Raw genomic sequence first — 15,052 nt, forward strand, 5'->3', positions numbered from 1 at the left:
ACGCGCAATCTGCTGCAGGGCTAGACAAAGTGCATTCGCTTCGAAGCGATGCCATAACGAACTCCAAAATTTTATAGAACTGTCAATAACTTTTGATAAGTCACGTGATTGTCGTGCGTCACTTCTATGCATATTTGAAGTTATGGAATCGCTTCAGAGAAAATGCACTTTGTCTTGCCTCTCTGGTTCGCTTTGACACTGGATCACTTTTAGTTCCAACGATGCGTAAAATCGTGCGGATTTCCAACCACGCAATAAAGTTTGGAAGGAAAAATTAACTAAGATCACATATCTTAATTTGTTCGTTCTATCTAGATGCCACCTTTTGATATAAATATTTCATTATTACAGATGGATGAACTTGTGGTCCATTCCCATAAGTACCGTGTACCATTGAACGAGAGACGCAGAGGATTGCAGAAGCCGTTTGAATACGAAAGTGGCAGCGCACCACCGCCGGTGCTGGCGCTTACACACATCTCCCACGTCGCTACAAAAGCTCCTGGTTGTAATATAAAGGAAAATCAGGTGAGAATACTGTGACGTCATTACACATTTATTAATTTACTCAGGTTTTAATAAACTTTATGAAAGCAAATGTTTTAATTCGATTGAAATATGTCTTTTTTAGATTTCTTTACTTAATTTCCGAACGGTGTTTTATTTATCAATTCAATTTAAATAAAATGTTGCAATCCATGTTATGTGGGTGCAGCCTCATATAATGATAGATAAGTTAAGTGCAATTTAAGGTACAATTTATCTATAAATTGTCATTTTTGCAATAACATATCACACCCATTATTTAATAAATCGAGGTTATAATAATTTACTTAGATTGCCAAAGGAAAAATAATTTCAAAACACGTTGCGACTGTTTACGAAGAAATGTCATATTATTTTAACAAATTATTGCAATAGAAATAAATTTCCCTATCTTTATATCGAGTAATCTAACGTTGGTCGTAACGACTTATATAAAAAATCACGTATAAAAAACAAAATATTTTATTCAACTGTAAATCTTAAATTCATGTGAGCCACCAATACAAGATGTATTCTCTAAAGGGTCGTTTTATTCAAATGCTATCCAAAGACAGAGCGATACGTCTCGCACAAGATTACGAGTACCCAGCGATCCTATCTTTACAATTCCCCAGCCATCTGACCTCAGCAGTACTTCGCTTGCCAGTACGCTCCAAAGAATTTTAAAAATGTAATAAAATTTTAAATAATACAATACATTCGCTTGTACGTGCAAGCATCTATATACCATTGGTTTTATAAGATTTCAATTATAAGAACTGCAGCAATATAGTCGTTTATTGGTTACTAATTGCATATTTATAAGTAACAAGGGAGAGCCTTAGCTACAGCTATCGATTTATAATGAGAAATGTACAATGCAGAACAACTCTATTAAACTCTTACTAATGTTATAAATGCGAATGTTCAGATGGATGGTTTCTGACAAGGTATCTCCGGAGCAGCTGAACAGATCTCACTGAAATTAAGCATAGATATAGAACATATTCTGGTAGAACACATAGGGTACTAATTATGTTTTATTTATTCTGCGCAGACGGAGTCGCGGGCGACCGCTAATTATGATACACATCATCAATTATGTATCACCAAAATAAATAATAAAATAATATATATTTTATTAACTGAGCGTTTTACTTTACAGATTGAATTAGTGAATAATCTCGAAGAAACAAACGCGAATCGGACGAACAGTCGACATAGGGGTCGAAGACCGAGTCGTGGCCGGGATCTTTACGTATCGGTTTCTGAAATACAACTGCTAGCTACGGGGAGACTGGAGGTGACCTGCGTAAGCACCATTCCCGAGTTCAGAAGTATTGATGACAAATTCGCGGACGTTAGAAATGATACAGTTATCGGTGAGTAGAATAATAGACTAAAAGTAATGGTAGACTCGCATAAAAAAGAATAAATGAAAATATTTTTTTTAATACAGTAGAGGTCTAGTTGGCGGGCAAACATTGAATAGCAAATTACCATTATCTGGAATAAAGAGATCTTTTATTCTAATTTACTTCTTCGTTATCATTTTCTTTTCTGAAATTTTCTGACGTACATTCTATTACTTTGTTTGTGTCAAGTTTTAAATATACTTTTTAACTATGTGGCAGAAATTGTGGAAAACCTTAACCTTATGTTTTTTTTTCAGTGGATTTAATAAAACCGTCGACATACTCTCAAGAATCTAATGACACGACAAAAGCAGGATCCAGCATATCAAAAGCCAGTAGTCTGTCTATTTCACACTTAATTTTTACAATACCTTTTTTAAACCTCAAAAGAATTGTTTGACAGCTATTTTATACATATTTTAAATCAAATTAATTATTGGGCTGTGATAAAAATATAAATATCATTTTAATATAATACTGCTGAAGGTTTAATTTCAAATAGCTTGCCAAAAATACCTTGTTATTTGTACTTTATTAATTAGATTGTTTACGCACTTCCTTCTCGTTTTGATATTTGATACTAGCCGTTAATTAATATCATAAGAAATAATTTTATAAAACTTATAACGTTGTGGTTGTTTTGTTAAATTTTGTTTTTAACAGTCTTTGATAATTTTCCTTTTATACTGGATGTTAAGACTACATATACTTTATCTGTAGTTTTTATCGTATGATGTAAAATAAAACGTTCATTTAATATTAAGAAATTAAATCATATGTAATTATTAATATAATTATTAGGTTAAGTTAAATTTAGCGGCTTCTTAAAGTCGTCACAATGTAATATATAATTCTGATCTGAACATTGACAATTAAATTGTAATTAACCAATTATTAAGAGTAATTTTTAACGGAATAATCGGAAAAACCGAAAATTGGTATTTTTTATTTTCGTTCATTTACAATATGACCTTAGGTCAAGGTCATTCGGATATTGTTTCTTATAGTGAGTTCACTTACAATGGTAGAAAAACATTTGTTCGAGTGATTCGGCAGTAAAAACACACTGTTAACTGTCAAAATATTATATTGTGACGACATTAAACATTGTTGTGCCTAGATTTTATCGAAATCGCCAAAACTTAAACATATCAATGTTGCCTGGAACAATTCCTTTAATATAAGATGTAAAAATCAACATATCTATAGTATAAAACGTAATAAAATTAACCAATTGAAGACGTGAAAGATCCCGTGTGATAAACAATGTAAAAACCAATCTGGACTTACCTAACTCTTTGTTAATTGGGATCAAATAATATTAAGGGGATGTAAATGTTTATTATAAGAGGTGTTGTGTATTGTTTCTTCTTTCGTTTTCAATCTTAAGCATATTGTGTTTTGTACATGAAAATTTTACTATCAAACTCATTCAGTGTACTCATATCTAAATTAATTAAAAAAATATTCCTTAACCATAATAAATACAGGAAATATCTCTCATATAAAATTCTCATGTCACAACGTTAGTAACCATAATCCTCCGAAACGGCTTGACCGATTTTTATGAAATTTTATGTATTGCATATTCAATAGATCTGAGAATCGACTACTATTTTTTTTTAATTCCATGCGAACGGAATCGCGGGCGACAGCTAGTAATAAATAAAAAGCCTTTTTTTGTGGGTTGAAATATATCACCAATTATAATTTTAGTCCCTGTAAGCTTAAATGTGAGTTTCTACTTAAATACTTGTATAAAATATGTTGTATTGCTTTTCAAAGTCAATATATGGCAACATGTTTTGGTATGTGTCTTGGCAGTGAAAACTCGCGAATGAAGCGATTACAAGCCATTTATTGTAAGCATGGCAAGTGGCTCCATCTGTAGACCTTATATCTTAAGTACAAAAAAGAAAATCATATTTTAGTCTGTGGCAATTCTGTTTTAACTTTACCTTGGACACGGAGCTCTTTTAGCGAATGTATTATTTTTATTTTATGAGCACAATCTGTTATCGCCAAGCGAATATTTTGCATTATGACAAATTGATTTAATTGTAATAAAATTGCACATAACTGTTATGGCATTTTTTTTATTATTTCTGTTAAGACTACGGTATTTTATACAATAAATTATTAGAAAAATATACTATCTTAAATATACAGGTCCTAATCGAAATAAAACATTTTTTGAAACTACACTTGTATCCTAATTGCTTTAAAAAAATTACTGAATATGTATAGACATACTGTACCAGATAACTCTTTCCAATAATGGTATGAAAATGTTTTCTTAATCTTTACGATCTTATAGTTTTTAAGCCTCTTAGATTTCTGGGTAATAAAATATTTCAATACTTCAAGAAATTGTTTTTTTTTATTCCCTTCCCCAAGACTCTACTCTTGAACCACTGTATACCGAAATTACTTGCTTTTTGTTGTTTAAAACAGAAGGAAAATAGGTTTCTTTACAAATGTTTACACAGAGGAAACTCCTTTAACTTACCAACATCTGAAGGTCGCGGGCGTTGTTCACTAAATATAAGACGACCAAATCTATCAATCGACTAAGTATAGTTCTTTTCAAATATTTTGGCGGTCCAACATCATCGACGCGCTGCAAATATTCCGCTATGCCCAACATCTACAATTGCATACATCTAAAATTGCGTATTGCGCACAAACTAGCACGAAAATAAGACCCGATATGTGAAACGATACCAAGGGAGGGTGGAAAACAAAATACAACGATTACTTTATCACATAACTTTATTGGAATAAAATAAATATAACAGCAGTAGTTATAAGAACTTATAACAATAATACCTCTAATAAAAACTCTATTTTAAGTATGTGGTTTATATCACAACAAATATGTTCATCAAAAACGTGTAATACTATATTAACTTATAGAAAATGGTCGGACATACAATTGAAAATACAAAATGTGCATATCTACATATACTATACTAATAAAACATACATTCGTGTTGTTACTTATTAAAAGTACTAATAATTGATAGATAAAGCTTTATAAGACGGCAATCTAATAGAAAAATACATGGAATAATCCTTAATTTAAAGGTTGTTAGATTTTAAAAAGAAAAATAAACTTTCAACAACCGTAATTTGTAAGAAAATCAGAGATCAAATCTAGCGATTTATTTCTGTTGTTTATTAAAAATTAGTGATTAAAAATAAAATAGGAAGCAGGTACATGTTAAATTTATGCCTCTTCATGCCACATTTAATTTGATTTGATTGTTAAACTCATATTATAAAATATTCACGGCAAATAACAAATTTGTGCGTTTCGCAAATGCACATGTGTGGTCTAAAATATAGTTAAACAAGCGATCTTATTCTAAAGAAAATATAATAAACACCACAGGTGTATTAATATAAACTTCACATACAATTTGTTGGATTTTCATATAAATATTACTATAATAATTATTCAATCAAATCGATAAGAAAGAGTGCAAGGTATCGTGACATTTTTTTTGTCTATGGAAGTCGTCGGACGTCGTCGGACAATGGCTCTCGCTTATTTTCGACTGTATATTATTAAAATCACAGAAACGGAATAAACTCATATTCAATTGTATTAAAACTTAGCTTCACTGAATGTTATTTCGATGTCCTTATCATATTAGGTTAGGTTCTATGTGCAATGTTGATTAATTGTAGTGATTCATTATAGATAAATGCATATCGCAAATGAAACATTACTGCAAAATAACATTAAAAATAAAATCCAGCATCACGGTAATTGGACTATTATTATTATATGATTAACACCTTTTTTGTATTACTATGAATGTCTTAAGAAAATGATAAGGTGAAGTTTGAAATGGCAAAACATGGGCTATATTTCTCGCTTTAGACCAAGTCAATTTTAATAGTCAAGTAGTAGCTTGAAAGGCAGTGGATAAATATAAATATTATTCATATCTGTTTTATAATTTTACTAAATATTTAAATATGGACATTACACTTATGCATGTATTAGTTCGTCGTCAATGCTTTTAAAATAATAACTATTCATATATATTTTAACCCTAAATAACGTTCCATTCTACAAATGTAATCGACATTTAAAAAGTAATGACTCAAAATTCGATGTCTCTTAGCAAATAAAGACAATCTAATTACTAATTTTTACTATCCAACTGTTGTACAATCTGATTAGATACAACTTTAGTCGCTACGGACGCGTTAGGTATAAGAAAACGATCCATATCTTTTATTAATAGGTCATCACCGTTCGGAATTCCATATTTAAACGTTATTAGCTCCGGGTGTCTCTTCTTGGCAGTTATTTTTACAATAGTAGAAAGTGGCCTTCGCGATAATATTTTCGCAAAGCCACGTTTGTTAGGAATTTCACGTAATATTATTAAATGTGTATCAGTGACGATCAAATATGAATCATACATGTAACCGTTAAGTAAAACTTCTTGACATTGAAAGTTATCTATAACATTATGTCCTTTAAGGAATGTTTGCAGTTCGACTATTTCTTCCAAAGAATCCGAGCTCATAATATCTCTTCGTGAATCGGAATGTGAGTCGTCATCTTCGTCATTTATACTAAACACTGGAGGTACATTTCTGTACCTATGATCTTTACGATCATTGGCAGAAACATGCCATTCCCCATTATTGACATTCGCGTTAGGATTAACAATATATTCGATTAATTTTCCTTTCACCTCTTGACTCTTTGCTTTCATTGCAGATGATAATTTACTGAAAAGTTGTATAGCCGGTACATTTTCGCGGACTTTTGCTTTGCGCTGTTCATTATTAACATTGTTATTATTAGGGGCACATACTAGACATGTAGAAATGTTATGTTCTTCCAAACAATCTGTCATATGAGGGCCAAAGTAGTCGTGAATCGCTACAAATCCACCATCGAGCATCGACACATGTTTCGTATTTTTCTTTAGGAATGACGCAACGACCATATGTGCGTAACTATCTTCTTCAGTTCGTCCTGAGCCAACAAAACATAAATGTTCACCTGCAGCAAGTGAGCCAGCCGCTAAAGCATGGCGTTGTGCATTTAGTAAGCCTTGTACAGCTGTGTTAAAAGCATTTGGTTCTTGCAACATCAGATTACAGTCAAGGTGAAAAGCAGTTGATAAGTGACCCGCATTATACTGCTCTGCAGGTCGACAATCCACCAAGAAAAATTTTACACTGTCCACATCCGCAGCATCTACCGTAGCACTCTCAATTAGTTCGTGCACAGCAACAGGAAGACACAGAGCTTGAGAATAAAGTTTTGAATTAATTTCTAATCCACTCTCTGAAAATAATACTTCTAAGACATCTTCACGGAATGATTGTGGGGTCTTCAATGAATAATAATGTGCTAAAGAACAAAAATCTGATACATCATTGGCCTCTAAGTCACCAGGCATGCCAACTAAAGTTTTAATAATTGTGGACTTCTCCTCAGTTTTCATTTGAAGTAACTGCTCTCTTGCATTTACAATCATTATTAGGCAGAGAAAAAAGATAAAAAATGGGTCTGATCGTTGAAAATATAGATCCCACATAAATAAAACCACCTCTAAATTACAGGTACCAGCAAAAAGAGATCTTAGCCATGGCAAACAATACTGTTCTGGTGTAATTCGTTTTGTATCCAAAAAGGAACACAGTTCTGGATCATGATATTGTAAAACCAATCGTAAAATATGAAATGGGACCCCATTGGTTATACAGCCTTTTGGAATGTATAGTTTAATTATTTTTTCAAATAAATTGTATGTATCAGATCTTGGTAATTTTAAACTTAATAATGGATACAGAATTTCAATCCAACCATTATTTGAAGAATATGAAATTGACTTAGATTTACAATAAAATGTTATAATAGACTCTATGTCTGATATTACTGCTAGTTTCTCTTCATCTTCATTATCCAATCTTTGAACAAACTTCTTAACATCATCCCGTAGTTCATTTTGATTTGGTAAATCAAAAATTTCATCAAAAAGAAGTAATTGGTTAACACCATCTTGACAATTTAGACACACAAGCCAAACATCAGGACGAAGGCTATCCGGTATCTTTTTGCCTTTAGTAATAACATTGATTTCTTGTGGTGAACATCCATCTAACAATGCTGACTCCAATTCAATAAGCCTAAAATAATAACCAATGTTATTTTCAGTAGTATAACTAAATAAGGGGCATCAGGTGTTTTAATATTCTACACAGACATTTTATAGAGATTAACAAATTGGACTTAGATAAGACCATACCATAAACACATTTCATAGTAATACATTGATATTATTGCTAAATGTATCTACATTCGTATTTGGAACATATATTTACCATGTGTTATCATCTTCGTCGCCTGCCATAGTATTTACAATAAGATATCGACTCTCCAATCTTATTCTGTACACCAGAGAAAAAAATTCAGTGTCGCTTGTTATAAGCTGCTACCCATTTCATAAATCTTGTAGCTAATATTCAACCTACGAATTACACTAAGATTCTATAATGACTTTGTTATGCTAATAAAATAATTGGGTTTTTGTATTGGCAAACAAAATTCACAATTATTAGATTTTTTCCAAAATTGTCACTTGTCAACTTACTGTCACTTCCAATTTCATTTCCACACCAGAATAACAGATTGAACATGCTACATGCTACCAATTTTTAAATAAAACCTTTAGTAACGTGACTCTTGGTAACTCAAACACAGTTGAAAAAATAACTATTTATGTACAGGTAATGTTCGAGTACCTTTTTTAAGTGCCTTTTCGAAGAAAACATTCCAGTTATATTTATTATTTATTTCGTAAATCTGTTAAGCACAAATAGTGGTAATTAATAAAAGGACTTGGCTGGCAGCACTGTTCCTGAAATGCAAAGCGAATTATTGATTATATTTTTGACACTTGACAGTACTGAGTTGTGTAAATCTTTGTGTAGTGTATCAAACAGTATCAAGAAAAGTGTACTTTATTATAGTTTAGAGTGAATTGTGCGATACATTTCTTTTTGAAGAAGATGTAATTGATGATAAATAAGTGCAGTGACTGCTACAGAGGAATTTCATAGTTATTAAAAAATTAGGACAGTACAAAAATGAAAGGATTTAATAAACTGTTCCCTAATAAAGAAGCATTTATTATTTTTTCCTTGTACATAATTTTATTCGTTTTCCAAGGTATGTTTTCAAATAGTTACCCTTGTTATAAATAAATGTAACATATCACAACCAAGTTATCAAAAGGAAAACACTTTAGATAAATATTTTTTTTGCATTTTTCAGGCGTTTTTGTGACTGCTTCGAAAACTGAAAATGGTGGATACGATTACAACACAACACTTGTTGTATTTCTTTCAGAATTACTAAAGTTAATAATATCAGCCACATTTTACACATTAAAAAGGGAGTAAGTATTTTTTATTTAAAAGTGTTATTTATGTCTCCTTTTGTGTTTATTATTAGTATTATTGTTTATATACAAAAAATCGTAAATTCTGTAGTTTAAACTGCAAACTTTAACTGGATTTTAATGAAACAGGAGTAGTGGTGATATTATCATAAAGGGTGTGCTTATCTTTCCTGTTGACATATTTTTTCATTTTGGTTGTCAAATTATTATTGATAACTGGATATAATGCTATATGTGTTCTATCACTATACTATAAACATTTATATTGGTAGGAGACAAATTTTTATAACACCCTAATATTTAGATATAGACAAGATTAAATAACATGCAAGATTTTAATTACTAGAAAAAGAAACTGGTAATGCAGAATTCCTTTTTTAAATTTTTGATTTTTTTTATAAATAATGCTACATTTTTTTTGGTAATTAAAAGTTAACCCTGTAAATATTTGTAGTATAATGTGGCAAATGAGCAAACAAGCCAATGAAATTGTCTGAATCTACAATTAATTATTCTTTGTTTCAGAAATAAGCCTCATATATTTAAAGCAATTGTTATCAATTACAACCTTCTTTTGCTTTATTTTATACCATCTTTGTTGTATTGTTTTTACAACAACTTGGCATTTATTAATTTATCTCATTATGACCCGACATCATACTATATTCTTCTGCAATTTAGGGTTGTCCTTACTGCATTACTATTTCAGGTGAGTGAAAAATATGTTACTTATTCAATTTTAGTAGGCGTACAGCCCTAGGTGACGGTCACAATAATCAAATAATAGCATAATACATTTATACAGATTGAATACTTTCTTGCATTAACAGTGCTGGTATTATTTTGGGAATCCCCTTCTCCAGCAGTGGAATACAAAATATAATATTGATTAAACTGGACACATAATGAGACTCAACTGGAAATAAAAATGTAACATGACTTAATTAATAGAAAAAAATATTGGTTGTGTGTGTAAATTAAATCTTAAATATGAAATTCTTGTGTCACAATGTTAATTACCATACACCTCCGAAATGGCTTGACCAATTTTTATGAAAATTTATATGCATATTCAGTAGGTCAAATCTATCTATTTTTAGTCAGCTAGTAGGTTATGATTTTCTCATATATGAATTATAGAAATGTCTATGATATCTTTTTTCAGTTCCTGTTTAACAAGAAATTAACATCTATGCAATGGGTCTCTTTAGTCATATTAACCTTGGGATGTATGATCAAAAATTTCGATGCGGCAACAGTACAATCTGATGACGACAGTGATATATGGCTACAAATTTTTAATATTTACTTTTTATCTATAAATTTCCAAAATTTCTGCTCTTGTTTAGCCGGTACATACAATGAATATTTATTAAAAACCAAAGGTTCTAATGTCGATATATTCTTACAAAATGTATTTATGTATCTCGATTCAGTTATATGTAACTTATTTATTTTAATGTACAAAGGGGAATTAGGCAACATCTTTCGTGATATGGAGTCTTTAAAAGATACAACTGTTGTCTTAATTACTGTGAACAGTGCCATAGTTGGGATAGTAACAAGTTTTTTCTTAAAGAATTTAAACTCCATATTAAAAACATATGCAAGCGCTTTGGAACTTATTATAACAGCTGTTGTATGTTATATTCTGTTTCATATTATTATTACGGGATTCACAATATTATCAATATGTCTGGTCAGTGTTGCCGTGGCAATGTACTTTAAAAATCCTGTTAACAATACTAATATCTCAAATGATAAAGATAAGCAACCCCTTTTAGAAATTGTTGCTGACTGAATATTATATTTTTCTAACAATTGACCTTTCCAGGTAATTCTTTTAGTTGTATTAAAAGTTCATATACAAGGCACCATAGAAAGGTATTTTTTGTTGTTTTTTCTCCCGCGATTTAACAATGTTATAGTATTTTTTTTACTGACGTCATGAAGTTGACACAGTTGCTTAGAGTTACAGAGCTAACTAACCAGATAGGATATTCTGTATTTGACTGTAACATTTGCTAAGATTACAAGGAAAAGTATTTAACCTTTTGTGAAGTATGTTTTTTTTTTATTTGTATCCGTTTTAAAATTGTGCGAGTTAATGATAATAAGATTTGACAATTACATACAGACAGTAAACTTTTCAAACACACTAAAATTATTTTAAGATAATCTTTTTAAATTCATTAATCGCAAATTTTTTGGAAAGGTCAAATTGCTCGACTGATAGGCGAGTGATATTTTTGGTAACTAAGGTAAGGAGGCATCCAGTTCGTATGATAAGGTTAGTTAAGTTTATTGATTTTTGAAACTCATGTATTACGAAAATAACCAAAGCTGTAATAATATGAACATAAAAGACATTGTAGATTTATTACTCTTCATCTCATCATATTAAATAATATTAGGAAACTGCTTAATTAAAAAAAGTTACCAAAATATGTGTCACATTAACTTTAATACATTATGTAACCAGTAATAATATGTAAAGCCATATTGAATAGTATAAAATACAAGTGAAAATGGATGACTGTTAAGATATTTTATTTTTGTTTTCATAAAGGTATTAATTTCTTATTTTGTCTGTTTTTTTTCCATACAGACATTGAAGTCGTTAACGATGTAGATTTAGTTATAATTGATGTTTTGAAATCACAAAAAATAGTTGTTTCGTCAAAATATGATTAACATATTATTCGAATGATCGATGTAATTTTATTATGGCGAATATAGTCGACCCTAACCATGACCCTGTGCGGTTAGACGACCGAATAACAAAGCCTCACGTTATTTTGGGGGCAATGTAGAAATATTAAATAATACAACATAATGTAATTATGAAGGTATTTGTTACTAGGAACAACTACTACTTACTATTTTACACCGTAAAATAACTAAACAAATTCATTGTGGAAATATCCTGTATCATTTCAAAAAAAACGATATTGCTATCTCTCTTTTGTCAAAGATAATGAAAGGGACGGCTGTCTGTATAATCGGGTGATACTAACTAGAAATATGTTTAGTGCATAAGTTGTATTTTGTTAATTTGTTTTATCTCATACTTTATGTACTATAATATATTCAATGTAACAATTTTATGTTTTTTGACACTTATAAATCCCCTAAAAATCGTTTAGATGTTTGTATATCGTAACTTTGTTTATAATTAGTATGATTATAAATTAACTAATCATCGAAGTATTTCTTGTAATCACGTATAATGAAAAGACAAAAGTTTTGTTTTTAATATTCACTATTTATTTAAGGCCACTTTAAAAGATCCATCATCATCTTATTGAAATTCCATTCTATTTAAAAAATGTAATTAATAAAATTGAATGCAATTAAAAAAGTTAATTGTTATCTATTACTTTCCTATTATTAAGGAGAAACTGAAATAAATTATGTCAAACATTGCACAAGGCATATAACAAAGCTAACAGATTCAAGATCAAATACTTATTTCTATATAATCTACATAATCACATTAAATATTTGTTACAACAGGATTTCAGATATTACATAAATCCATTGTTATTTTATATACACACTACCAATTACTTTCTTATGACTTCTGCCTTTAATAGTTTGAAAACAATTAAATTACATCAATTAGCATTACACCAAGCATAAAATAAATATCTTAATATCCAGCTTACATCATTCCAGTCCAGCAATTGAAACCATAACTGAATAACCTATATGGGATCCAATGTGGTTTTATAATTTTCTTACAATCCAGTGGTGGATTCTGCCGCTGTACTGGAATTATGTAAACAGGGCATTTTACATTTTTACTATTCTACTAACAACAGATATTTATATAGGCTTGTAAAGCAATGTCGTAACATATTTCTTCCTATAGCGATGAGTAGCAGATAGCACCATAACACCATCTTTTATAGATAATGCGTAAAGATGGTTTAACATGACATGATTAGGTTCAGGTAACAATGTAGGCTCACACTGGAACAAAAAATATTAAATATGTAAATCTGATGATAATGATCTGATTTTTTTGTTTATACCAACTTTCATCTTAATTTATTTTGCTCAATCGTTATATATTTGATCATTTATATCAGAATAAAAATTATTAACTTATTTTGATAAGAATTCGGAAAGAAATTGGTTTAAAAGTATAATTAAAAATTGCCAAAACATAATAATTGATTCAGTAATAAGCTGAATACATTATAATGTAAAATAATATTAAATTACCGAAAGTGGAGTGTCCTTATTTAAAATAACTTGTAAAAGATGAGGTGGTAATATTGGAGGGCCTGTTACTTTCTCCCACGGCTTAGACTGTGGTATCTCCTGAAAAAAAAAAAATATTGGTCAATTTGAACATTGAACAAACTGTATTTTATTCCAATCCAAAGCCAAAATACACCATAAACAAAATGCATATTTTTTAAGCATTAATTACATTAAAATTACTACTATCATTGCTGAATATTTTTTTTAATCAGAAAAGTGATAGTAAAAATGATACCTGTGAATATTCAGTTTGTGCACCGCTGTGGATTCCCTCGCTATCTTTGGCCAATGCTTGAAATACTTCAAAATCAGACAATTTTACTGTAACCAAATTATTTTTAGAACCCATACCATTATCTATTACTTTCTGTAAAAAGAACAAGATTAAGGATCATTTCTTGCTTGACGGAATACGCTGAAGAATACAATGTAAATCATAATTTCTGATGGTAATAATTACATCAGTAGATTGTTATTAACTTTGTTACAATACATACCGCACCAGGGTCGTGACGCCATTCTCCATCAACAAAATACTTATACTGATGTTCACCCTCAGGTAAATCAATTATAGTGACAAAGTCACCATGAGATTTCACCATAGGAATTGTTTTCCAGTCAGTAAATGTACCACTAATATAAACCTGTAAGTCCAGAATATATACTTAGTATGAATATGAAAAATCTTTATTTTTTATATTATAAGAGTTTGACTAGACAACTCTTTTAAAATAAATCACTAGACCCTGCATAAAATATACCTGCTTTCCACCACCATCCCATTTGAATACTGTAGGTAAAACTTTGATGTCGTCAATGATATTACTACCGTCGGTTAATGTAGTTGGTAAATCCGCTGATTCTTGATATTCCACATTACTTTCAGGAACTGCCTTCGTATAATAAGGAGCTCCGTCTTCAATGTTGTTGTCATCATCGCGGCCGATTGGGTCATCGTCAGTTCGTTTATCAAATGTAAAAGCTTCTCCTTCTTTACTCGGTGATGATGGCGCATCAAGCTGCTTAGATATATTATCCTTATGCCATTCTTTAGGTTGATTACTTCCCGCATTACCCATTTTAATGACAATGAACACTTGACAAGAAAACCTTGTACTGATTCACGAAGAGTATTATGAAACCATCTATAGAATTTTTGTTAATAACCGTTAAATCGAAGTTTTCATCAACAAAATATAAATACGAGACTGTTAAATATCTACATTATTTTATTAAGTTAAAACACTATAACCATGGAAAAATAAGTTTTATTTTGTTTGACAATGACATTGACAAAGCAGTATTATAGACAACGACTATTTTTCCTTTTGATGTTATCATTGAAAGTTTTGGCATGATTACGAGAGCTTTACGTTAAACTCGCACCAAAACGACTTTTGG

At 30.3% G+C, this 15,052-nt stretch overlaps 4 protein-coding genes across 4 annotated transcripts in view; 2 read left to right on the top strand and 2 right to left on the bottom strand.

The window, feature by feature from the left end:
* The window catches only part of LOC106126368 (uncharacterized), a 59,756-nt gene extending 57,383 nt beyond the window's left edge, over positions 1-2,373 (top strand). Inside the window, exons 5-7 of the mRNA XM_013323995.1 lie at positions 352-528; positions 1,691-1,907; positions 2,198-2,373. Coding sequence (XP_013179449.1) covers positions 352-528; positions 1,691-1,907; positions 2,198-2,340 — 537 coding nt within the window. The 3' untranslated portion in view covers positions 2,341-2,373. The remainder of the gene's footprint in view (positions 1-351; positions 529-1,690; positions 1,908-2,197) is intronic.
* A 2,367-nt stretch (positions 2,374-4,740) lies between these two features.
* TBC1D23 (TBC1 domain family member 23) lies at positions 4,741-8,581 on the bottom strand. The gene is made up of 2 exons (XM_013325403.1): positions 8,301-8,581; positions 4,741-8,105 (listed from the first exon to the last, which is right to left on the bottom strand). Exons 1-2 carry the CDS (start codon positions 8,327-8,329, stop codon positions 6,098-6,100), a joined length of 2,037 nt encoding a protein of 678 aa, XP_013180857.1. The 5' UTR covers positions 8,330-8,581; the 3' UTR covers positions 4,741-6,097.
* A 317-nt stretch (positions 8,582-8,898) lies between these two features.
* senju (UDP-galactose transporter senju) lies at positions 8,899-12,313 on the top strand. The gene is made up of 4 exons (XM_013323604.1): positions 8,899-9,147; positions 9,253-9,376; positions 9,905-10,088; positions 10,545-12,313. The coding sequence occupies exons 1-4, from the start codon at positions 9,066-9,068 to the stop codon at positions 11,178-11,180; spliced, it is 1,026 nt and encodes a 341-aa protein (XP_013179058.1). The 5' UTR covers positions 8,899-9,065; the 3' UTR covers positions 11,181-12,313.
* A 640-nt stretch (positions 12,314-12,953) lies between these two features.
* alc (5'-AMP-activated protein kinase subunit beta-1) lies at positions 12,954-14,941 on the bottom strand. Its single transcript, XM_013323614.1, has 5 exons — positions 14,413-14,941; positions 14,149-14,295; positions 13,887-14,018; positions 13,610-13,708; positions 12,954-13,354 (listed from the first exon to the last, which is right to left on the bottom strand). The coding sequence occupies exons 1-5, from the start codon at positions 14,728-14,730 to the stop codon at positions 13,208-13,210; spliced, it is 843 nt and encodes a 280-aa protein (XP_013179068.1). The 5' UTR covers positions 14,731-14,941; the 3' UTR covers positions 12,954-13,207.
* Positions 14,942-15,052: the final 111 nt, after the last annotated feature.

Source organism: Papilio xuthus, unplaced genomic scaffold, assembly GCF_000836235.2.
Source record: "Papilio xuthus unplaced genomic scaffold, Pxut_1.1 DF828952.1, whole genome shotgun sequence".
NCBI lineage: Eukaryota > Metazoa > Arthropoda > Insecta > Lepidoptera > Papilionidae > Papilio > Papilio xuthus.